We start from the raw sequence: 26,046 nt of genomic DNA, 5'->3' as shown, positions 1-26,046 counted from the left end.
GATGAATGTGTGTGTGTATATATATATATATATTTTTTAATCTTAAGTGGATAATATCAAAAATTTTCCCAGTTTTTGACCTTTTACCTACCTATCATCAATGAATGAGGGAACTCATAATTTCATTTGCCATCATAATTGATATTAGCAATTTTTTTTTTTGTCTTTATAGGGCTGCACCCATGGCATATGGAGGTTCCCAGGCTAGGTGTCTAATCTAAGCTGTAGCCACCAGCCTACCCCACAGCCATAGCAACAATGGAACTGAGCCACGTCTGTGACCTACACCACAGCTCATGGCAACGCCGGATCCTTAAGCCACTGAGTGAGGCCAGGGATCAAACCCGAAACCTCATGGTTCCTAGTCAGATTTGTTTCCATTGCACCATGATGGGAACTCCTCAGTCTTTTTAATTTTAGCCATTTTGATAGGTAGGTAGTGATGTTTCATTGTGGTTCTAGACTGGATTAAAAAAAAAATCAGGGGAGTTCCCGTCGTGGCGCTGTGGTTAACAAATCCGACTAGGAACCATGAGGTTGCGGGTTCGATCCCTGCCCTTGCTCAGTGGGTTAACGATACGACGTTGCTGTGAGCTGTGGTGTAGGTTGCAGAACGCGGCTCGGATCCCGAGTTGCTGTGGCTCTGGCGTAGGCTGGCAGCTACAGCTCCAATTAGACCCCTAGCCTGGGAACCTCAATATACTGCGGGAGCGGCCCAAGAAATAGCAAAAAGACAAAAAAAAAAAAAAAAAAAAAAATCAGGAGCTCCCTTGGGATGCAGTGGATTAAGGATCCAGCATTGTCACTGCAGTGGCTCTGGTCACTGCTGTGGCTCGGCTTCAGTCCCTGGCCCAGGAACTTCCACATGCTGCAGGCACAGATGAAAAAAAAAAAAAATTGAAGTATGTGCTGTCTTACAGGAGTCATACTTTAGATTCAAAAAATATAAATCAGTTAAAAGAAAATGGATGGAAAATGCAAACAGCAACCATAAGCTAAGTGGCTATGCTAATATCAGACAAACTAGACTTTAAAACAAAAAAAAGTGTTACTAAAGGTAAAGAAGAGCATTTTATAATAATAATATGTCAGTCCATCAGAAATATTTAACAATTATAAACATATATGCACCTAATAACAGTACTCCAAAATACAGAAAGCAAAAACTGACAGAACTGACAGAGAAAATAGACAATTCACCAGTGGTAGACATCAATACCCCACCTCAAATAATGGATAGAACAGCTAGGCAGAAGATCAACAAGGAAATAGAAAGCTTGAACAATAGTAGAAACTATACTTAATAGACATTTGTATAAAACTTTAATAACAACAGAATATACATTCTTCTTAATTGCCATGGGACCTTCTCCAGGATGTATGATATGCCACATCATAATGCAAGCCTCAAGAAATTCGGAAGGACCAACATTATACCAAGTAATTCTGTGACTAAAAATGAATGAAATTACAAATAAATAACAGAAATAAATTTGGGAAGTTCAAATATGTGAAAAGTAAACAATGCAATCCCAAGAGAAATTAGAAAATACTTTGAGATGAATGAAAATGAAAACACGGTAATGTAGCAAGAGTAGTGTTTACAGGGAAATTTAGAAGACTGTTAATACATATAGAGTCTGCATTAAAACAAACCTAACACTCTACCTTAAGACATAGGGAAAATATGAACAAAAAGAAAAGAAAAAAATTAGCAAACTAAACCCAAAGCAAGTAGAAGGACAGAGTTCCCGTTGTGGCACAGTGGAAATGAATCTGACTAGGAACCAGAGGTTGCGGGTTCGATCCCTAGCTTCACTCAGTGGGTTAAGGATCTGGCATTGCCATGACCTGTGATATAGGTCGCAGACACAGCTCGGATCTGGCATTACTGAGGCTTGGCGTAGGTTGGCAGCTACAGCTCTGATTGGACCCCTAGCCTAGGAACCTTCATGTGCCACTGTTGTGGCCCTAAAAAAACAAAAAGACCAAACAAACAAACAAAAAAGCAAGTAGAAGGAAAGAAATATAAAGACTGGAGTGAAAATTAATGAAATAGAGAATAGAAAAACTGTTGAAAAATCAGCAAAACCAAAAATTGGTTTGAAAAGATCAGCTAAACTGACAGAGGAAGAAAATGAGAAGACCCAAATAACTAAAATTATGAATGAAAGAGGAACATTAATTCCAACTTCACAGAAGTAAAGGCATTGTCAAACAATACTATGAACAAGTATATGCCAACAAATTAGAGAACTTAGATAAGTGGATAATTTCCTGGAAGTGCACAAAATGCCTAAACTGACTCAAGAAAATATAGACAAGCTGAAAAAGTCTTTTTTCTATTAAAAAATTGGTACATCTTAATTTTAGAAGAATTTTAGATTTATAGAGACATTGAGCAGTTTCCGTATTCCCAACACAGTTTTCCTGTTATTAGCATTTTGCATTAATAGGTTACATTGGTTACAGTTGGTGAATCAATGTTGACACACTATTAAGTATTATTAATGTAACCTGTCTATAATTACAGTATCATACACAGTAGTTTCACTACCTCAAAATCTCCTGCACTTCACTTATTTATCCCTCTCCTCTTATCCCTGAATCCCTGGCAACCAACCACTGATTTATTATTATTTTTTAACTGACTTTATGGTCTTGCCTTTTCCAGAATGTCATGTAGTTGCAATCATACAGAAAGTAGCCTTTCCAGACTGGTTTCTTTCACTTAACAATATGCGTTAAAGGTTTCCCCATGTCTTTTTGTGGCTTGATAGCTGACTTTTTATCACTGACTAGTATTTCATTGTCTGGATGTATTACAGTTTGTTTTTCCAGTCACCTATTGAAGACTGTCTTGTTTTCAATTTTTGGCAGTTATGAATAGAGCTGCTATAGATGTGTGTGCAAACTGTTGTATGAACATAAATTTTCAACTCATTTGGGTAAATACTTAGGTATGCAATTGCTGGATCATATAGGTAACACTGTGTTCAGCTTTGTAAAAAACCGCCAAATTGTCTTTAAAGTGGTTGTACCATTTTGTGTTCCTACCAACAATGAATGGGAGTTGCTTCACATCCTTACCAACATTTGATGTCAGTGTTTTGGACTTTAGATATTATACTAGGTCTAAAATGATACCTCATTGGTTTAATTTGCCATTTCCTAATCACATATGATATAGAAGTATGATGTTACTTTTATTTCTTTTTCTTTGCATTGACAAGCACATCCAGGATATACTGACTAGAAGGGATGACTACAAACCTTTTTTTTTTTTTCCATTTTTGATCTTGGAACAAAAGCTTTCAACATTTCACTATTTAGTATGAATTTGTAGTACATTTTCTTTAGATATCCTTTATCAAATTAAGGAAATTCTCTGCTTTTCCTAGTTTGCTAATAAGACTTTGTTATAAGTGGATGTTGACTATAACAAACACATTTTGTGCACCTATAGTCTAGGAGTGACAACCTACTTGTGGTTTGCAGGGTGTCTTGAATTCATTGCCTGTTATCTGTTGTTGATTTGAAAAATTTCTCAGCCATTATCTTCAAATGTAATTTCAGCTCCATTCTCCTTATCTTCTTTCCTTCTGAAAATCTGATTACATGTATGTTAGACCTTCTTACTAAATCCTTTTTGTCTCTCACTGTCTTACCTATTTTTTCCGTTCGTTCTTTCATCTCTATGGACTTTATTCTGGGCGTTTTCTTCTAACCTGTCTTCCAAGTCTATTATTATTTCCTTGTTTCTACTGTGTTATTATTAAAACCCATCATTAAGTTCTTAATTTTTTAGCTCTAGAATTTCTCTCCCCCTTTACATAATTAGCATGAAATTTTAAAAGCCCATGACTATTAATTGCAGTAGCTGTAGCCCCTCTGGACTGTCTCTCTCCTTTTTTCCCCCCATAGTGTTCTCATTTCCTCATATGCCTGGTTACTTCATGTTTTAAAAAAGATTTTGAAGCCACTTTATGGAGGTATGATTATTGGCATACAAAAAGCTGCACATATTTAATGTATACAACTTGATGAGGTTGATGAACCTGGTCACTTATTGTTTGTGTGTATGTATATGTATGAGCTAGTTTGTGAAATTGTGTGTGGAAATTATGAGAGCCTTAACATATCTTGCTCTAGGTAGGATTTATGTATTTTCTTCCACTCTGCTAGGTACCAGGATTATCTCAATCCAATTTAATGTTTGAGGTGATTCAAAGCTGAGTCAGAGTTCTTGTAAGGTCCAATCTTTTTAGTTTACCCTTACTCCTAGGGTACGGCCATTTGGAGTCTTAACCCAGTGTGAGGATTGCCAATGGTCCTTCTCCCTTAGCAAGCCCTGATACCTACTCTGTGTCCCTCTAGCCTCATAAGGGCCTGCTATCAGAAGGCCTGGCTTTCAAGTATTTATTTATTTATTTATTTATTTATTTATTTATTTATTTTGCTTTTCAGGGCTGCACCCATGGCATATAGAAGTTCCCAGGCTAGGGGTCGAATCAGAGCTGCAGCTGCCAGCCTATAACTCAGCAACATGGGATCTGAGTCTTGTCTGCGACCTACGCCCCAGCTCACGGCAACCCCAAATCCTTAACCCCCTGAGCGAGGGCAGGGATCAAATCCACCAACCTCATTTTTACTAGTCAGGTTCGTTAACCACTGACCCACAAAGGGAACTCCTCAAGTATTTTTTGAATGAATAAGTGAACTTATGACCTGGCAGGCATTATTGCTACTTGCTGTAATACAAATTAACCTTTATCTAATTTGGAGCAAATTTCAGAATCACAATTTCTAAATTTAAGAAGGAAGTGAAACCTAAACATATTACTTTACGTATACCATATTTAAGGGGTGTAACACTTGAATTTTCAAAATACGTGCTACAAATAATCTACCAAAGACTTCTTTTTTTGGAACTCATGTCATCTGTTTTTGTTTTATTAATCCTATTGTTAAAATATAATTCATCCTTAAATGTCTTCATTTGCTGTTTTTTAAAAACCTCATTTATTTATCAAGTATTTTTTAAAAAAACAATCTAGTTCCTGCTTCTAAGGAGCTTAGGGAAGTAATGATGCTGTGAGATCATGGCTACATAGAAGATGTCCACAGGGTCCTGGGCTGGGTGTATCCACGAAATGCTAGTCTTAAGGGACAAATGAGTTGGAGATGTGATAAAGTATGATTTGGGGATTGTTTTCCAGTAAGTTAATAGTATCTTTACAAACATTTCAATTTCTCTATCAGCTGGTTTTGATATTTTCTTTTGGCAAATACTTTCTGTAACATGCCAGATAAGTAATATTTTAGGCTTTGAAGGCCATGAGGATTGTGTCACACTAGTCTCCCATTGTAGCCGTAAATAATGTATAAACAAATGAGCATGGTTGTGTTCCAGTGAAACGTTGTTTAAGGAAACAGAAATTTGAATTTCATATACTTTTCGTGTGTTACAAATAAATTCTTTTTTTTTTTCTTTTAACTATTATAAAATTTTAAACTTGCAATACAGAAACAGGCATTGGGTTGAATTTGACCTCTTAGCTGTGGTATGCCGTCCCATTTCAGACTTTTTATATTGCGACTAAACTAAAAAAACATATATACTGTGTTTCGTTTTGTTTAATTTTTTCATCACAAAAGGAAGCATGCTTGATGTAAAACTAAAGCCTTTCATACCCTATAGTAATTGCTTAGAACTTTGGGGATAAATTCTAGAAATTATTTCTCTATGTATATATTAACTTTCATTAAAAATGGGGTTATATTGTGTTTAGTGATTGGCACTAAATCATGCATTTAATAATTTCACCTTTTTGAGTTGATTTTGTATTTTGTGTTTTCAAGGTACAAAAGGCCATTCAAGAAGAAAATTGCTGCTTTGGGACTGTTGATACCTGGTTGTTACATAAACTTACAAAAGGTAAGATGATTTGATAGATTTGTCTCAGCTAACTGGAATTTGATAGCAATGATTTATCTTCAGGAAAAAAGGGAGGATTGCAGTTCCCATTGTGGCTCAGTGGGTTAAGAACCTGACACAGTGCCCATGAGGATGCAGGTTTGATCCCTGGCCTTGCTCAGTGGTTTACGTATCTGGCGTTGCTGCAAGCTGTGACAGGTCACAGATGTGGCTTTTATCTGGCATTGCCTTGCCTGTGGTGTAGGCCAGCAGCTGCAGCTCTGATTCAATCCCTAGCCTGGGAACCTCCATATGCCGAGGGAGCGGCCCTAGAAAACACACACACACACAAAAGACTTGAGTTCAATACCAGTGTGTCATTTTGCAACTATACCTATAGCATAGCTATAGGTGATCACATTTTCCCCTGATCCCCTTTCCTCATCTTTAAACCAGGAATCATGATCTGACAATGGGAATCACGATATGAAAATGCCTTTGTAAACTCTAAAAGTTCAAAAAGATTAAGTGGAAAATTTCTTTGGAGACTTTGCTCTGGAAGTACACAGTTTGGTGCAAAATTGAGGGCCGACAAAGGCCGAGATTATAAAGGAGGCATACGTGTTGATTTACACTATCTGATAATAAATAGATCATTTCTAATGTAAATTTAGGTTCTGAATTTGCCACGGACTTTTCAAATGCCAGTACAACGGGACTTTTTGACCCATATGAGGTAAAGCTGCTTTCTCCTCTTTTTGAATCACCAGTTTTTGTATAATTTCGCTTGGATTCTGATGACATGTTTTTATGCTCAGATGTGTTGGAGCAAGCTCATTACCTCCCTGCTTTCCATACCGCTCTCTCTCCTGCCTCCCGTCAGGGATACGAGGTAATAATAAAAATCAGACTCAGAAGCCAGCAAAATTGTCCCTGAATTCACTGTGCCTTTGTGGGGAAAGCATTTTATTACATGACTGAGGTGCTTCTATGTTTATTACTTAACTTTTTAACTTATGCTGAAAATATTTGCTGCATTTCAGAATTAGTATTTCTAGAGCTATAACTTACTTTTTAATCAATTTTATTTGAAGCCACAATTATGGATCCGTGGATGAAGAGATATTTGGTGTGCCTATACCAATAGTGGCCTTGGTAAGTAGAAAACTTGAAGGTTTCTCCTTGTATAGTATGAACTAAATATGTGTATATAAAATACTCTCTATATCCTGGAAAGGGGCCCACTGAGCCAATATTCTATCATGGAAATACTTTATAACCTTCTCTGACTTTTCTTTTTAGTGTTTTCCAGAAGACTGTTAAATTTTTTTAAAATGTAGTGTTCTGAGGAGCATATGGTTTATATTTATTAAATAAATGAAACAACAAAAAACCAGTGATAGGGCCAGTGCTTGATTTACGTCTGTTACAATATGACCATAAACTCTGATAGAGAAGTTAAGGTAAAGAAGAAATGTATTTATATTTTATAAAATCCTTAGTTAGCGTCTACTTAGCCAGTAAATAATTTGAATAAAATAAAAGATGGGAAACGAAGAAATAAAGAATTTGTGGAAGAATGAAAAATTAGCTGCTTCTGGGTTTTGAGGTTTCTTTCTTCATTGTAGAAACTCAGACTTTGCCTTTAATTTCCTGTAGCAGCTTAAACAGAAGATTTAGAGCATCTGTCTCTAGATGAACAGTCACCATGTTAGGTGGAAGAATCAAGTGAGGGGAGGGGAATTTAATTCCCAAGTTACAGGTTTCTGGAGAGGATCAGTCTTAACTTGGGTTAGGCTCAGGTTGAGATTAAGTTATAGCTGGAAGAATAGATCGGTGAGAAAGCATTCTTCAGGAGAGTTTTGGTCCTTTTTTTTTTTTTGTCTTTTTGCCATTTTTTGGGCCACTCCTGCGGCCTATGGCGGTTCCCAGGCTAGGGGTCTAAATGGTGCTGTAGCCACCAGCCTACACCAGAGCCACAGCAACACGGGATCTGAGACACATCTGCAACCTTCACCACAGCTCATGGCAACGCTGGGTTCTTAACCCGCTGAGCAAGGCCAGGGATCGAACCTGCAACCTCATGGTTCCTAGTCAGATTCGTAAACCACTGTGCAACAATAGGAACTCCCATTTTAATTTTTTTAACAAGAAATGTATGGTTGGGAAATGTATGGTTTTAACCTTCATCTCCTTATAGTAAAGCATACATCTGTCACTGTTATAAAAAGAAATTTGTGTCGTCCGTTATTTTGACTAATGAACAAAAGCACTTGCAAATTGAAAACAAATAATCTTAATTGGTTCTTTCTGCCCAAATTTTATTCTGACTTTTGTTTGAGATTATTCTTTGATACTTAAAAGTCATGAAGTAGGTTGTCTGCTAAAAATTCCCAAGACACATTATTCATCCACATAATATTAGTCCTAGAGAGACTCCTATCATATAGTTGTTGCTCTCTGTTCTTTTTAGAGATTTTTTTTTTAAAAGAAAGAAAATGTTGAACCATGAGAGTACAGTAAGTGAGACAATGGGATACAGTGAACTGGACCACTGCAAAGGGCCCAAAGTTCTGGTATTTGAATGTTTTTGGCAGGTCGCTGACCAGCAATCAGCCATGTTTGGAGAATGCTGCTTCCAGACAGGAGATGTGAAGTTAACCATGGGAAGTGGGACATTTTTGGATATTAATACTGGAAATAACCCTCACCAGAGTGTAGGGGGTAAGTAGTTAGAATTCATCCAGTTTATTAATCAAATATCTCTTCTTTTCATATTTAATTTTTGTGACAGTATTTGCCCATTTGATGATGACAGTGATGTTTGGCTATGTCTATGGCATGCAGAAATTCCGGGGCCAGGAATTGAACCCGCACCACAGCAGCAGAAACCTGAGCAATAGCAGGTCAAGGCCAGTGGGTTAAGGACAAGGCCAGGTCCTTAACCCACTGCACCAACAGGGAACTCCTCCCATTTTACATTAAGGATATTCTCTAACATTTTTCATTATTATTCTTAGAGACAGTTAATCCCTGTTTCCCTTTTTTCTTTAAATTAAAATCCTTAAAAAATGAGAAAGATTTTATAGATAAATTGAGAAAGATTAGGGTATTTTTGGTCAGCTCTCCAAATATTTACCCATAATACTTGTTATATTTGTTTAAACATCTTTCTAGGCCTCTAAAATGTCTTTTATGTGTTAGAATTTCTTCCTTTTGTGAATTTTTTGGGGGTGGTACTTCTCAACTAGTGATGTATTCACTCTTAGGGCTTTAATGACAATTGAAGAATTTGTTCTTCTTAACAGAAAATATCCTGGAATGTTCAAACCAAGAAATCTAGATTGGGTAACGGTACCCAGGAGGACTAGGGCCTCTTAATCTGAGCTCTGGTCCCCTACTGTGGTTACTAAGAAGTGGATTTTAAACTCCATTTCCTGCCATAAAAAAAGAATAAAATAATGCCATTTGCAGCAACATGGATGGAACTAGAGACTCTCATACTAAGTGAACTAAGTCAGAAAGAGAAAGGCAAATACCATATGATTTCACTTATATCTGGAATCTAAAATACGACACAAATGGACCTTTCCACAGAAAAGCAAATCATGGACATGGAGAACAGACTTGTGGTTACCAAGAGGAAGGGAGAGGGAGTAGGAGGGACTGGGAATTTGGGGTTAGTAGATGCAAACTATTGCCTTTGGAATGTATAAGCAATGAGATCCTGCTGTGTAGCACTGGGAACTATGTCTGGTCACTTGTGATGGAGCATGATAATGTGAGAAAAGAATGTATACATACATGTTTGTATGACTGGATCACCTTGCTGTGCAGTAGAAATTTGACAGAACACTGTAAATCAGCTATAGTGGAAAAAATAAAAATCATGATAAAAATAAATTTAAAAAAATGTCTATTGCCAAGTGAAAAATAAAATAAAAACTCCTTTTCCTGCCTTTCATCCCCACTAAACTTCCTTTTCCCCTAGCTGGGAAAATGTTGGTCATTGATTCTATTAGAAACCTTGTTTAGAAACTACAGATAAATGCAATAGCATGGTTAGTTCTCTAGAAAACCAATCTCATAATTACCTTTAATTTCTCAATTAAAATATTGCTTCTGGAGTTTCCATTGAGGTTCAGTGGAAATGAATCTGACTAGCATACATGAGGATGCAGGTTCAATCCCTGGCTTCACACAATGGGTTTAAGATCCAGCATTGCCATGGGCTGTGGTGTAGGGCACAGATGGGGCTCAGATCTGATGTTGCTATGGCTGTGGTGTAGGCCAGCAGGTACAGCTCCAATTCAATCCCTAGCCTGGGAACATCCATATGCTGAGGGGGCAGCCCACAAAACCATAGTTTCTGTGTTTCTAGAGACATAGATATGCTTATAGCTAATAACAACTAACGTTCATGGTTTGTATTATATGCCAGGCACTGCACTAAGTTCTTTTTTTATATGTTAACGCAGTTTATTCTCATAGGAGCTCTCTGAGGTGGACCATTTTACAATCATGGAACCTGGAGCTAAGAGGTTAGAAACTTGTAATACCACAGCTAGTAAATGAGAGAGGGCTGGGATTTGAACAGGCAATCAGACATCAGAGCCATGTTGCTGTTTTCTGAGATAATCAAATTGTGCCATTGTAGGTGTCTCTGAATGAATTCACTGTTTATTATGTGACTTATATTGTTTATTTGTTTTTTAGGCTTTTATCCATTAATTGGGTGGAAGATTGGGCAAGAAGTTGTATGCTTAGCTGAAGGCAATGCAGGAGATACTGGTACTGCCATACAGTGGGCTCAAAAGTTAGGTAAGTTGTCTTCTAAATGGATTTTATAGGCCAGACTTAAGAATGCCACAGGATCACCAATCATCAGGGCACAAATAGATCATTTAGATGAAACAGAAAATAAAATGACATGTGCTATAAGAAAATACAGGAGGTTATTTTTATGACATTGGGATGGTAAAAGGCTAGGTATTAAAGCCAGATACCATAAAGAAAAGAATAATAGAAGTAAATATGTAAAATATTAGAATGTGTAAGGAGAGAGATGCCGTAGCAAAGTTAAAACACAAAGTTGTAAGGACAGTTGGTAGCATATGTTAGAAAAACTAATAAAGATGACCCCCAAAATGGACAAAGGACAGAAGAATAGGTATTCTGAAATCAAATGACTATTAATACATGTTGTTCAGATTTAGTGGTCAAAGAAATACACATTTGAAAAATGGTATCTCGGGAGTTCCCGTCATGGTTCAGTGGTTAATGAATCTGACTAGGAACCATGAGGTTGCGGGTTCCATCCCTGGCCTTGCTCAGTGGGTTAAGGATCCGGTGTTGCCGTGAGCTGTAGTGTAGGTCACAGATGCGGCTCAGATTCCATGTTGCTGTGGCTCTGGCGTAGGCTGACGGCTAAAGTTCCGATTCGACTCCTAGCCTGGGAACCTCCATATGCCACAGGAGCAGGCCTAGAAATGGCAAAAAGACGAAAAAAGACAAAAAAAAAAAAAAAAAAAGGATATCTCCCATCATTGTCAGAGATCAGTTAGTTTGGGGGGTTTTCTTTTAGTGTTTGGTTTTTTCGACACACACATAGCATATGGAAATTCCCAGGCCAGGGATCAAACCTTTACCATTTTAGTGACAATGCCAGATCCTTAATCCACTGTGCCACAAGAGAACTCCAAGACTGATTAAATTAATGATTCTCAGCACGGGTTGGAACATAGAGAAAAGTGTCTTGTTTCCCATTGGAATGAATGTTTTTTTTCCCTTGTTGGTTATGTATTTTATTTTTTAATTTAGTTTTATTTTATTTTAAATTTTTTCCATTATAGTTGATTTACAGTATTCTGTCAATTTCTACTGTACAGCAAAGTGACCCAGTCATACATATATATATATATGTATGTATGTATGTATATATATATATGTGTGTGTGTGTGTGTGTGTATATATTCTTTTTCTCACTTTATGCTCTATCATGTTCCATCACAAGTGACCAAATTAGTTCCCTGTGCTATACAGAAGTATTTCATTGCTTATCCACTCCAAAGGCAATAGTTTGCATCTATTAATTTCAGTTAATATGAACTTTCTGGACGGCAGTTAGGCAATATGTGTCATTTTTCAGAGTACAAACCCTTGACCCTTAGGTCTGTTCATTGTTTTCTAAGAAAATAATCATACAGGTGTGCAAAGATGTGTGTACATAATGGGTGTTTCATATGGCAGTTGGAAATAAATTCTTGTCTAAAAATAAAGCACTAAATAAATAAATGTCAGCACAGCCATATAGTGGAACGATGGATCGTCACAAGTAGCAGTGTGGTAGCATGCCTCACTGACATGGAATATTTATCTATGATACATTAAGAAAGGGATGAAGGAGTTGCAGAACTGCCTCTGTAAATATTTTTTCCTTTTTTTTTTAAAAAAAAAAAAGCTTTTTGAGGGAGTTCCCTTCGTGGCTCATTGGTTAACAAATCCAACTAGGAACCATGAGGTTGCGGGTTCGATCCCTGGCCTTGCTCAGTGGGTTAAGGATCTGGCGTTGCCATGAGCTGTGGTGTAGGTTGCAGACGCGGCTCGGATCCCGCGTTGCTGTGGCTGTGGCAGAGGCCGGCGGCTGCAGCTCTGATTCGACCCCTAGCCTGGGAACCTCCATATGCCACAAGAGTGGCCCAAGAAATGGCGAAAAGACAGAAAAACAAACAAACAGCTTTTTGAGATATAATTCACACACCATATAATTCATTTACTTAAGATATACAATTAAGTATTTTGTAGTATTTTCACAGAGTTGTGCAGTTATCAGCAGAGTCTAATTTTGGAACATTTTTGTTCTCTCTAAAAGAAACCCCGATACTCACTGACAGAGTAACTGACTCCCTGTTCCACGCTCCCAGCCCTAAGTTACCATTGATTTACTGTCTGTCTCTCTGGATTTGCCTGTTCTGGACATCTCATATGAATGGAATCAAACAATACATGGTCTTTTGTAACTGACTTATATAATTCAGTATGTAGTATTTTCATGGTTCATCTGTGTTGTAGCATGTATCATTATTTATTTTTATTGTGGGATAATTTTCCATTGTATGGATGTACCACTGATGTATTCATCAGTCAGTGGCCGTCTGGGTTGTTTCCACTTTTTGGCTGTTGTGAATAATGAACATACCCTTATTTGATGCATCCAGTATGTAATGTTATATACCAAAATATTAACAATAGTTATCTCTAATGATTAAATTGTGAAGAGGGCCTGAGTTTCTGCTTTGCTGATTTGAACTAAGCTGATTTGTTTAAAGACAAAGATAATTCCGTTGGCAGAAAATATGTACTCTAGGAGGAAAATGCCAATCTATTTCTTCCTTTCTTTCTCTCTGTATAAGCCTGCACCTGCATTATAAGCTTAAGATTACCTAGTAAACAAAAAATATTTATTTGAAAGCTTTTTATCACTTAAAATCTCTTATTCTTTAAATGTACTTCTTTTAATTTTTGGACATGTGTCTTCAGTTAACTCCAGATTATCAGAAATAGAAAAATATAAGTTATGTATTTCTTCTCCTTTAGTTATACTTTCTATTAACTTCCTTCCCAAAAGATGCAAAGGAAAAGCAAAATAATTTCACATTAAAAAAAAAAAATTCCTGAGAGTTCCTGTTGTGGTGCAGTGGAAATGAATCTGATTAGTATCCACGAGGATGCAGGTTTGATCCCTGGCCTCACTGAGTGTGTCAAGGATCCAGCATTGCTGTGCCTGTGGCTGTGGCTGTGGCTGTGGCATAGGCCAGCAGCTATAGCTCTCATTTAACCCTAGCCTGGGAACTTCCATATGCCTTGGGTGTGGCCCTAAAAAAAAAAAAAAAAACAATTCCTAAGTTCCATATAACATCATGTGAACATTATCAGTGGGAATGATTTCCACTGCTTTGTTGGGTTGAGGCTCATTCACTCTGATTCTCAAATGACAAAAATTATTTTCTAGGAGATGGAACTAAAAGGCTCTGACCTAGAAAAGTGGTGTGATTTCTGGGGTGCAAGCCAGTCCCGAATGCCAGTCCCATCTCTGACAGAAAGCAGAACCATTGGTCTGTCTGGAGGGAGAGAATTCAGAGTTGAATTATTTACTTTAAAATTTCAGTCATTGGCAGGAGTTCCCGTTATGGCGCAGTGGAGACAAATCCAACTAGGAACCATGAGGTTGCAGGTTCGAAATCTGGCCTCACTCAGTGGGTTAAGGATCCGGCGTTGCTGTGAGCTGTGGTGTAGGTTGTGAACTGTGGTGTAGGTCAAAGACATGGCTTGGATCCCAAGTTGTTGTAGCTGTGGTGTAGGCTGGCAGCTACAACTCCGATTAGATCCCTAGGCTGGGAACCTCCATATGCTGTAGTTGTGGCCATAAAAAGCAAAAAGCAAAATAATAATAATAATAATAATAATAAGATGCCAGTCATTGGCAGAACTAAACTTTTCTGGTACATATCTCTCTGAAAAAAAAATTTTTTTTTGTCTTTTGTCTTTTTAGGGCAAAACCCATGACATATGGAGGTTCCCAGGCTAGGGGTCCAATCACAGCTGTTGCTGTCAGCCTACGCCACAGCCACAGCAACGCCAGATCTGAGCCGTGTCTGCGACCTACACCACAGCTCACGGCAATGCCAGATCCTTAACCCACTGAGCGAGGCGAGGGATCGAACCCGCGACCTTATGGTTCCTAGTCAGATTCGTTTCCTCTTTGCCACTAGAGGAACTCCTCTCTCTGAAATTTATATTAAAAAATTGAGAATTTTTATAGAACGCAAAGTTCTTTTTCTGTTCTGAGAATTCACTTTAATGAATGTATTGAAAAAATGACTGAATATATATTCAGGAAAAACACAGTGTGTAAGAGCCTGAGTAACCCTGTCATTTCTTTGAAGACGTGTAATCTACGCCTTTATGTCTCTGTGTGGTATACTGGGTTTGTTCTGCTCCTAATGGTGGCTTCCTTCCACCCCTTTACTGAGTTGAACAGCTCAAGCTCAGGCATAAAAGCTCTCTTGAACCACTTTCATCTTGCTTCTCAGATTTGTTTTCTTCATCCTTTTCATTCAGGCCAGTTCTCTTTCTTTTTTTTCCCCTTAGCCTTCTATGTTAACTGCCCCATCTGAGTCCTTACAGGATCATCTCTTCTCCTTTCAATCTGGTCCATTCCTGCTCCCCTTTGCTCTTTGTTCTATTCTGCTATCGCAATCTTAGAAATGTTTTTACAGGAGTTTCTGTTGTGGCTCAGTGTTAACAAACTCCACTAGTATTCATAAGGATGCGGGTTCAATCCCTGGCCTCGCTCAGTGGCTTAAGGATCTGGCATTGCCGTGAGCTGTGGTGTAGGTCACAGACACGGCTTGGGTGCTGCTTTGCTATGGCTGTGGTGTAGGCCAGCAGCTGTGGCTCCAATTTGACCCCTAGCCTGGGGGCTTCCAGGTGCCACAGGTGCACCCCTAAAAAGACAAAAAAGAAAAAGAAATGTTTTCACATATTCCAGCTTTTATTCAGTTAACAAGTAATTGAGTGCTGGGTCTGAGCTTGGAACTGTACACGCTAGCAGTCACCAGTGAGAAAGACAGACATTCCCAGCCCTCATGGAGGTTACAGTCTAGCAGGAAGGACTTATATTAAATGAATAACTGAAAACAAAAAAATTAGTGTGAAGTACCAAGAAGAAGAAGGAGGCTCATTGATCTCTTCTAAAGGGAAGGCTTTGTCTAGTCTGGGCAATTGGAAGGCTTCTTTCAGGAAGCTGTGTTTCATCTGAGCCCTGAAGGAAGAACAAGAGTGGCTGGTCTGGTGGGAGAGGCTGTTGATCAGGGAGCAGTCCAAGCAGCAAAGACCAGTGAAGGAGGCCCCACATGGAGAGGAACATGACCTATTTAAGGAATTGAAAGAATGTCCTATTTTTTTTTCCCACAACTGAGACGGTTGTCCTCCAGTAATGTGGGTCAGGGGACATCTTTTCTCTTGCAGTACCACTTTTAATTGCTACATGTCACATCTGCCTGCTCCAGGCAAACCCCATCAGGTTTCCAATATACATTTGAAATTACTCAGCCTCTTGTTTACTAGAAATAAAGGAAACCAATTTCTTCTCTCTGGGTATCTTCCCCAGAGAGATACAGCATCTCATCGTTAGAGGAGATGAGGTAAACATTCTCTCATACAGGAACTAATTGGGTGGTGGTGAATAGTTACATGTTCCTGCTGGTGAGTAGGATCTTTGTTCATGGTCTTGCTTCCTGCTGGGATGACATAGTAAGATAAATATGGCTGTAGCTGGAGTGGAACTCAGCCAGGGATGAAGCCTTGAGTTCTCAAGGAGACTGGGCAGACCCAGGGTCTGGGAGAGCACCTGCTGAGTCTTATTGGTGAAAATGCTAGAGGCTGGTGAGGTCCCTGCAGATGTTCTCTGTGGACTGAAGCTGCTGATGCAGAGAAGAAAGAGCTGGGGCTGCCCATCCCTGAGACAGCCTGATAAACAGTGGACAACAGTACTGATTGGTCTGAATTGCTCCTCTTCCAGGCTGAGGGGAGAGAACTGATCTTTCTCATACTTTGAGAAACCTGAGAGCCCAGGACGTTCACTCCCTTACCTCTCACTGCCTGCCAATCTCCCAACCCCGAACTGAAAGAGAGCACGAAGTACTCAAGAACATCCAGCACCCATGGAGTTCCCTGGTGGTTGGGGGGTTAAGGATCCAGTATTGTCACTGCTGTGGCAAAAAAAAAAAAAAAAAAAAAAAAAAAGAACATACAGCATCTTGAAAGAGGGAGGTCAAGTTCAATAATCCATAACAGGTGGCTCCACAGAGACTGCTGTCGTGGAAGAAACAAAAGATTAAAATAACAACAAAAATGAAACAGTAAGTGGATAAAAGAAGATACTGCAGGGGAATGTTGGTGTTGGGAACACATAAAGGACTTCAAAGGACAAAAATCATGATATATAAAATGTAAAGAAATTAATAAAACGTAACCTGTATGGACAGTGCCAAAAACCCAAGTAGGAATTGGAAAGAATTTTAAAAAACAGAAAGAGAAAAAAATGGAAAATAAAATTGAAAGGTAAGAGATTGATAAAGATCAAAGGAAAAATAAATATGTGAATTGTAGTCTCTTTTCTATAATGTGAAAATAGAATTATGAAAATGTAAAAATTGAGATAATTGAAAATAAACTTTTCTGAGCCGAAGAAAGACCTGGGTTTTCAGACCAAAATGGTTTTACCAAGTTAGAAAAAAAGAGACACAAACTAAGACAGTCACAGGTAGATGAATTGTCTGAATTCTGAGAATAAAGAGGAGAGTCAAGACAAGAAGAGCAGTTTATTTATAAAGATAAGAGAATCATACCAAGCCAAAAATGATAAAGGTGTACAAATCGTAATATTGAGAAATAATAATAAAAGTTAAATTGATAAACTAAATCTCTTTTAAACATATCTGTTACCTTATATATGTTTCACTGAGTATATGTACCTATTGATTATCCATCCATCCTTCTATCCATCCACTACGCTATAGTATAGATGAATGTTCATATAATATTCTGAGCTCTTTAATAGTAGGTTGCATGCATCATACTCCTTTCCTTGTAGTATTTCACTGTGTATTTCCTAAGAACAAGAATAGTCTCTTACATATCTAAAACATGGTTATTAACTCCAGAAAATTTAATACTGGGTGTAATACTTTGGTCAAATTTAAAATCTATATTCCAGTTTTATCAGGTGTCCTGTCCTTTATGACAATTTTTTTCCAATACAGGATCCAGTCTAGGATTGCTTATTGTATAATTTCCCTTAATCTGGAACAATTTTGTCAGCTTTTCTTTGTTTTTCATGCCATTGACATTTTTGAAGCATACAAACCAGTTTTGTTTTTTTTTTTTAGGGTCACAAGCGTGGCACATGGAGATTCCCAGGCTAGGGGTCAAATCAGAGCCACAGCTGCCGGCCTACAGCACGGCTCACAGCAATGCTGAATCCTTAACCCACTGAGTGAGGCCAGGGATCAAACCCTCAACTTCATGTTTCCTAGTTGGATTCTTTTCCACTGCACCATGACAGGAACTCTGGACCAGATATTTTATTAAATGCCCCTCAATCTGGGTATCTCATCTAGTTTATGTAGTTTAGGCCGAAATTATACACGTGATAACGTTTCTTTCTGGGAATACATACCTAGAGATGCAAGATGTCCCTTAGTCCTATTTTGGTTCTGTTAATTTTGTTCATGTGCATAAGATATTTTCTGATTTCTCCATTGTACAGTTAGCATTTTTCCTTTTGTAATAAATTGTATGTGGAGAGATACTTTGAGATGAGCTAAACATCCCATTTATCATCAAATTCCCCACATACCCTAAATTTAGCATTCCTTGATGATCCATAGCTGGATCAGTCTTCATTCTGTTGGTTGCAAAATGGTATTTTCTTTTTAATTTTGTGTGTGTGTGTGTGTGCATTTTAGGGTTGCACCCGCGGCATATGGAAGTTCCCAGGCTAGGGATCAAATCAGAGCTACCGCTGTTGCCCTACAACACAGCCACAGCAACACAGGATCCAAGCCACATCTGCGACCTACACTACAGTTTGCAGCAATGCCAGGTACTTAACCCAGTGAGTGAGGCCAGGGATTGAACCCACATCCTCATAGATACTAATGGGTTTTGTTACCACTGAGCCACAATAGGAACTCCCATAAATTGGTATTTTCTAACTCCATCATTACCTCTGTTTATTGTTAACATTCTACTGTATAAGGATGAGCTCTCTCTTCCCCTTTATTTTTATTTATTCATTTTTCTTTTTTGGCTGCCCTGAAGCACATGGAGTTCCCAGGCCAGGAATCAAATCTGAGCCACAGCTGCGGCAATGCTGGATCTTTAACCCACTGTGCCGGGCTGTGAATCAAACCTGTGTCCCAGCACTCCAGAGATACCACTGATCCTGTTGCACCCACAGTGGGAGCTCCTCCTTTATTATTGGTATAAACTCATGGTTTCTTATTTTATTCAGTAGGTTATAATTTTTATAGTTATCTGTTTTCCTACTCAGATTGTTAGTTTTGGCCAGTAAGAATCTCCTCAGAGATTCTCTCAGTCTCTTAAACATCTAGAGTTCCCGTTTTGGCGTAGCGGAAACGAATCTGACCAGGAACCATGAGGTTGCAGATTCGATCCTTGGCCTCATTCAGTGGGTTAAGGATCCGGCATTGCCGTGAGCTGTGGTGTGAGTCGCAGATGTGGCTCCGATCTGGTGTTGCTGTGGCTGTGGTGTAGGCCAGTGGCTACAGCTCCCATTCGACCCCTAGCCTGGGAACCTCCATGTGCCGTGGGTGCGGCCCTGAAGAGACAAAAGACAAAAAATAAAATGGTGAATTAAAAAAAAAATATATATATATATATATCTGTATTATTTTTTGAGCACTTTTTTAGTTTCTGACACAAGATGTTTTAAGCTCATCTTGTGCATTTCTTATTCCTGCCCTGGAATTTGCCACTTTCCCAATGAGCCCAGGCTCCTTTTAGTGGGAAATGGTATTTAAAAACGATAACTAGAGTGCCATTGCACTTGTATCAGGGCTAGAAGTGTGTGTGTGTGTGTGTGTGTGTGTGTGTGTGTGTGTGTGTGTGTGTAGGGTCCTGTGCTATATTTTCATCTCCCCCTTTTCCACATTGAAAACCCTGTCTCCCAATGACATTAATGTTACATGTTCTTTTGCTCAATCTTAAAACATATACCAGGGGAGTTCCCATCGTGATGCAGTGGTTAATGAATCCGACTAGGAACTATGAGGTTGCAGGTTCGGTCCCTGGCCTTGCTCAGTGGGTTAAGGATCCGGCATTGCCGTGAGCTGTGGTGTGGGTTGCAGATGCAGCTCAGATCCCGCGTTGCTGTGGCTCTGGCGTAGGCCGGTGGCTACAGCTCTGATTCGACCCCTAGCCTGGGAACCTCCATATGCCGCAGGTGCAGCCCTAGAAAAAGACAAAAAGACAAAACAAAACCTATACCAAAGAGTTTGAGTACTAAGCCCATGTCACTACAACAAACAATGTTTGTTCAAGATTGTTTGTTGAATTTTATTTATATATACACATATATATATATCACACATACATATATATATCAAGGGTATATGGTCAAAGTGTACCATTCAGATTGCTTGGATTAATTCTTTTTCATCTCTCTTCAGTGAGTTTATTAATTTGAAAAGAATTGGGTTCATTTATTCCTGTTATCATTCATTTTTAGTTTTTTCCCCCCTCTGAATCCTTTTAAAAACCACGGTTTGGTTTTGGTTTGGATTTTATTTTTGGTTTTGTGGGGTTTTTGTTTGTTTGTTGGATTGCACCCTTCACCACCCAAGAATTTCATTGTTTTGTTAGTGTGGAATTTTAACGTAACTTCCAAGTCAAATTCATAAAGAAGTACCCTCAGAGCAATTAATTCCCTCCCCTCCCCTTCATCCTATCTCCCTATCTCTTGTGGATAATCGCTTCATTAGTTTTTGGTTTATCCTTCCCATTTGTTTTTGCAAAAATATGAAGATACAATGTTTTTTCTCTCATTCTGGTAGATTGTCAAGACACTGAAAAAACAAGAAAATGGGATAATTTCCCCACCGTCTGTCCTTAAAGACCCCCTGACGCCTACTCCTCAGAGGAAAAGGAGGGAGCTTCTTCAGAAGCTCCTCATGTTTACACCCAGTGTACTGACCCAGGTTTTAGATTTGGGGCTGTTCAGGAGATATCAGAGAAAGTAAAAAAACCAGGAAACTCACTGCTGGTTTGGTGGTACTCAGAGTTCACTGGTTGGCCTTCTAGCTCTTTCTTTTGTGTCCTCAGATAGAAATTCTGAGGATTCTTAGTTGCATTGAGTGAATGAGAAGTGTAAAGTCTGCTTACTCCAGACTTTCCCTCAGTAAGCTCATTGGAGAACAGTTTAAGTGGAAGACTACTTAGAGAAATTCTTCAAATAAGGACAGAACAACCAGTAAAGAATGTGAACCAACTACATTCTCCCCTGTCCTGTTTCTTTATCAAAAGCTCTCTTCAGACCAGCCATCTAATATATTTTCCACATCCTGATTTAAAAATTTAGACATTTGGACATGATTTTTTTTTTTTTAAGTTTAGATTTCAAAAACTGTGTTGTCTTTTTAGGGCCAAACCTGCAGCACATGGAAGTTCCCAGGCTAGGGATCAAATCAGAGCTGCAGCTGCAGGCCTACACCACAGCCACATCAAGGCCAAATCCAAACTGCATCTGCTACCTACGCCGCAGCTCATGGCAACATCAGATCCTTAACCCACTGAGCGAGGCCAGGGATTGAACCCTCATCCTTACAGATACTAGTTGGGTTTGTTACCACTGAGCCACAATGGGAAGTCTGTGTTGTCTTTTTGATATATTCGTTTTTATTTATTTATTTTATTTATTTATTTATTTTTGTTGTTGTTGTTGTTGTTGTTGCTATTTCTTGGGCTGCTCCCGCGGCATATGGAGGTTCCCAGGCTAGGGGTTGAATCGGAGCTGTAGCCACCGGCCTACGCCAGAGCCACAGCAACGCCAGATCCAAGCCGCGTCTGCAACCTACACCACAGCTCACGGCAACGCCGGATCGTTAACCCACTGAGCAAGGGCAGGGACCGAACCCGCAACCTCATGGTTCCTAGTCGGATTCGTTAACCACTGCGCCACGACGGGAACTCCGATATATTCGTTTTTAAAGTGATAGATATATTTTAACGTTTTATCTGGACATTTTGAACAAATGAATGTAACTTATGGATCTGATAACTGTCATTTTGAGTAGAATTTCTAATTATTATTGAGTTATCCTCATTAACTTGAGTCTTTTTCTTTTTCTTTTCTTTTTTTTTTTCTTTTTTTTAGGGCCTTGTCCTGCAGCATATGGAAGTTCCCAGGCTAAGAGTCGAATCAGAGCTACAGCTGCCAGCCTACACCACAGCCACAGCAAGGCCAGATCCAAGCCACATCTGCGACCTACACCACAGCTCACAGCGATGCTGGATCCTTAACCCATGGAGCAAGGCCAGGGATCAAACCCACATCCTCATGGATCCTAGTCGGGTTTGTTACCGCTGAGCCACCACAGAAACTCCTAACTTTAATCTTAAATGGGTTTTCCTTAAACTTCTTGTCTTTAGTTAATTCTTCCTTATAAGAATAACAAACCATGTAAGAAAATAAAACCAGGGAGTTCCTGTTGTGGCGCAGTAGAAATGAACCCTACTAGTATCCGAGAGGATGAGGATTTGATCCCTGGCCTTGCTCAATGGGTCAAGGATCCTGCATTGCCATGAGCTGTGGTGTAGGTTGCAGATGTGTCTTGAATCTGGCCTTGATGTGGCTGTGGTGTGGGCCGGCAGGTGTAGCTCCAATTAGACCTCTAGCCTAGGAACTTCCATGTGTCACAAGAGTAGCCCTAAAAAGAAGAAAGAAAGGAAGAAAGGAAGGAAGGAAGGAAGAAAATTCATTATTACTGTATAAAGCAAGCAATATTTATTATGACCACTTCCTGATCTTTTTCATCTGATCTCTGCTGTCAATCACACATGCTTATTCAGGAGTCACTTCACACACAAAGGTATCCAAACGGCCAATGAAAAAAGATTTCAACTTCATTAGTCAACAGGGAAATACAAAATCAAGCCATTGTGAAATACTACCAATTAACAAAAATGAGAACCATAGACAGTATCAATTATTAGCAAGAATATGGAGTAGCTGGAGCTCTCATCTTGCTGGCAGGAGCCTTAAAATTGGTAAAACCACTTTGGAAAATGATTAGGTAGTATCTGCTTAAGCTAATCCTAAATGGGAAAATCCTAGGACCAGCATTTCCATCCCCTGGTATGTAACAACCAGAAATGTGTGCATATATTTACCAAAAAGAAGGAGCACAAGTGTTCAAAGTGGCCTATTAGCCAAAAACCGGAAACTACTCATTTCAGCTAAAGAATACTTGAATGAATTGTGTATGGTGAGAAGGGAGTACCATACAGGCATGAGAATGAATGGAGTACAACTGCTTGTAGCAGAATGAAGGCATCTCACAAGCATGATGTTGAACAAAGGAACTTTGATCTGGGTGTTAGTTGATATGGGCGCAGTCACACTGTGAAAACTCATCCAGCCCTACACTTGGGTTTTGTGCTTCTTCCTGTGTAAATATTAAAATACTTCAGTACGAAAATGTAGTAAATGAACTAGATCTTGATTTTCTTGTTTGTTTTATAAAGATTGACTTTTAGTATATCTATTTGTTACTGGCCTTTTTATTGAACTCATTAGATGAAATAATTTTTCAGTTGACTCTCTTGGTTGTTCTAGGTGGTTTTCATCAGAAAACTGGAATGAGGGAATTCTCTGGTGGCTCAGCAGATTAAAGACCTGGCATTGTCACTGCTGTGGCTCAGGTCACTGCTGTGGGAAGGGTTCAATCCCTGGCCAAGGAACATTTGTATGTTTTTGTATGTATGTTTTGCGGGCGTGGCCAAAAAGGAAGGGAAAAAGAAATCTTGAATGTGTGTTATCTTCAGGAGAATGAATATTTTAATGCCAAAAACTACATAGAATTGATTTTTTTTGGGGGGGGCCTGTCTTTTTAGAGCCTGCGGCATATGGAGGTTCCTGGGCTTGGGTCAAATCAGAACTGCAGCTGGAGTTCCCGTCGTGGCGCAGTGGTTAACGAATCCGACTGGGAACCATGAGGTTGCGGGTTCGGTCCCTGCCCTTGCTCAGTGGGTTAACGATCCGGTGTTGCCGTGAGGTGTGGTGTAGGTTGCAGACGCGGCTCGAATCCCGCATTGCTGTGGCTCTGGTGTAGGCGGGGGGGTTACAGCTCCGATTCGACCCCTAGCCTGGGAACCTCCACATGCCGCGGGAGCGGCCCTAGAAATGGCAAAAAGACAAAAAAAAAAAAAAAGAACTGCAGCTGCCCACCTACACTGCAGCCACAGCATCGCTGGATCCAAGGCTCATCTGTGACCTATATAGCACAGCTGTGCCAGATATTTAACCTACTGAGCGAGGCCAGGGATTGAACCTATATCCTCATGGATACTAGTCCGGTTCATTACTGCTCAACCACACTGGAAACTCCAGAATTAATTTGTAAAAACAGCCTAGATATCATTAAAGGAGGAATGCAAGTCCTGCTGCATACAGAGCCCATCTAAGAGGGTCTTCTGTCTCCCTCGCCCCTGCCATGGGCTGTCAACTGCTGAAGTGTGAGAACCCAGGTAGCACTACAGCAGACTGGCCTTTGTATTGACCCTTTTACAGGTAAGCGACCTTTCACATTATATTCTCAATAAGTGTTGATGCAGGTAAATACTAGTCGTATAACATAATTCTGTCTGTCCCTCCCCAAGCCCTTCATTTTATGTTAAGGTGGTTTTTTTTGTTGTTTGTTTGTTTTTGTTTTTCCAGGTCTGTTCACAGATGCTGCTGAAACTGAAAAAATGGCCAGAAGTTTGGAAGATTCTGAAGTTTATTTTGTCCCATCTTTTAGTGGATTGCAGGTATTTTAAAAAACAAATAGTTAACAGCAATTACAAACATTTCTCTCTTCATCCTCACACCTAAAATTATGTATCGACCATTCCTTTACCTGAAATGTGGGCACTGAACAGAGCTAAGGTGAAATGTACTTTCTAGAGCTGAGAAACTGTGCTTTGACCGGGCATGAATTCCACGAGAGGGCAGAGTGAATTCAGCTGGCCTCTGCTCAGAACTTCATCTCTGTGAAAACTAAAAAGTGGGAGGTTTATTATAGAACTTTTATATAAGACCCATGGTTACTTTATATGACCAAAAATAGCCATTTCCAAATAGGGAAAATATGTTAGTAAATTGGCATTCTTTACTTGGAAGAGGTGTACCATTGAGAATTAGAGAAGTAATGTTAAGCTATATAACACATGTATTTATGTATGTTTTGCAGTTATTTATAAGTTTCATTAACTTTTAAATATCAGAATTTCTTTGGGTGAACTGTTATGGTGTGGAATATTGGTTGCTTTCCTCAATAAAGAGTGAACCCAGTAAAACACCTGATTTTGTAAGATTTAACCTTGTATTTAATTAAAAGATCTGTGATGCTGCCTTTAATTTTAGCATATTGTTACAAAGACTTTTAAAAACTGTATTCAGGTATATTATTATAAACAAAATTCCTTTTGTGGGGAATTAGTCCTTTTTTTTTTTTTGTCTTTGCCATTTTTTGGGCCGCTCCTGCAGCATATGGAAGTTCCCAGGCTAGGGGTCAAATCAGAGCTGCAGCTGCCGGCCTACACCACAGCCACAGCAATGCAGGATCCCAGCCGACTCTGTGACCTACACCACAGCTCACAGCAACACCGGATCCTTAACCCTCTGAACAAGGCCGGGATCAAACCGGCAACCTCATGGTTCCTTGTCGGATTCGTTAACCACTGAGCCATGACAGGAACTCTGGGAATTAGTCCTTTTAATCCTCCTCCAAATATGTTTTTCTTTCTGGAGTTCCCATCCTGGCAAAGCGGAAATGAATCCGATTAGGGACCATGAGATTGCAGGTTCGATCCCTGGCCTCGATCAGTGGGTTAAGGATCTGGTGGTGCTATGAGCTATGGTGTAGGCCGGCAGCTGTAGCTCTGATTCAACCCCTAGCCTGGGAACCTTCATATACCCCATGGTTGTAGCCCTAAAAAGCAAAAAAAAAAAAAAAAAAAAATTTTTTTTCTTTCCAAGAATAAAAATTTCTCTTCCTTCTAATCCATTCCATACTCAGGCAATCAGTTATACAAAAACCCCAAAATTTAAAAGTTTGGAAAATACAACATAGAACCTGATAGAAAAGAATTAGATCAGGATGTTTTAAATCTCTAAAAATATTGTATTTCCCAAATGGATTAAAGAACATTATTTTAACATCTATAGTAATTTCCTTCTATATACTTTGTCCTAAAAGACCAAAAGTTTATAGACTCCGTAGAGAGATTGCATTGGATCCTCTGCAGGGTGATGTGAGGCCACTGGATAGCCCTCATGATAGTAC

General features: G+C 39.2%; 1 protein-coding gene across 4 annotated transcripts in view; it reads left to right on the top strand.

Annotated features, from left to right (window-relative positions):
• GK5 (glycerol kinase 5 (putative)) overlaps positions 1–26,046 on the top strand; it is an 87,853-nt gene that overhangs the window by 42,525 nt on the left and 19,282 nt on the right. For all 4 annotated transcript variants that reach the window (XM_003483257.4, XM_021069569.1, XM_021069570.1 and 1 more), the window contains 7 exons: positions 5,863–5,938; positions 6,592–6,653; positions 6,736–6,809; positions 7,012–7,072; positions 8,515–8,641; positions 10,634–10,738; positions 24,438–24,529. In XM_003483257.4, the coding sequence (XP_003483305.2) occupies positions 5,863–5,938; positions 6,592–6,653; positions 6,736–6,809; positions 7,012–7,072; positions 8,515–8,641; positions 10,634–10,738; positions 24,438–24,529 (597 nt within the window). The remainder of the gene's footprint in view (positions 1–5,862; positions 5,939–6,591; positions 6,654–6,735; positions 6,810–7,011; positions 7,073–8,514; positions 8,642–10,633; positions 10,739–24,437; positions 24,530–26,046) is intronic.

This window comes from Sus scrofa, chromosome 13 (genome assembly GCF_000003025.6).
Source record: "Sus scrofa isolate TJ Tabasco breed Duroc chromosome 13, Sscrofa11.1, whole genome shotgun sequence".
Taxonomy (NCBI): Eukaryota; Metazoa; Chordata; class Mammalia; order Artiodactyla; family Suidae; genus Sus; species Sus scrofa.
Note: the sequence above shows the minus strand (reverse complement) of the source record. Positions and strands in the feature narration are given on the sequence as shown.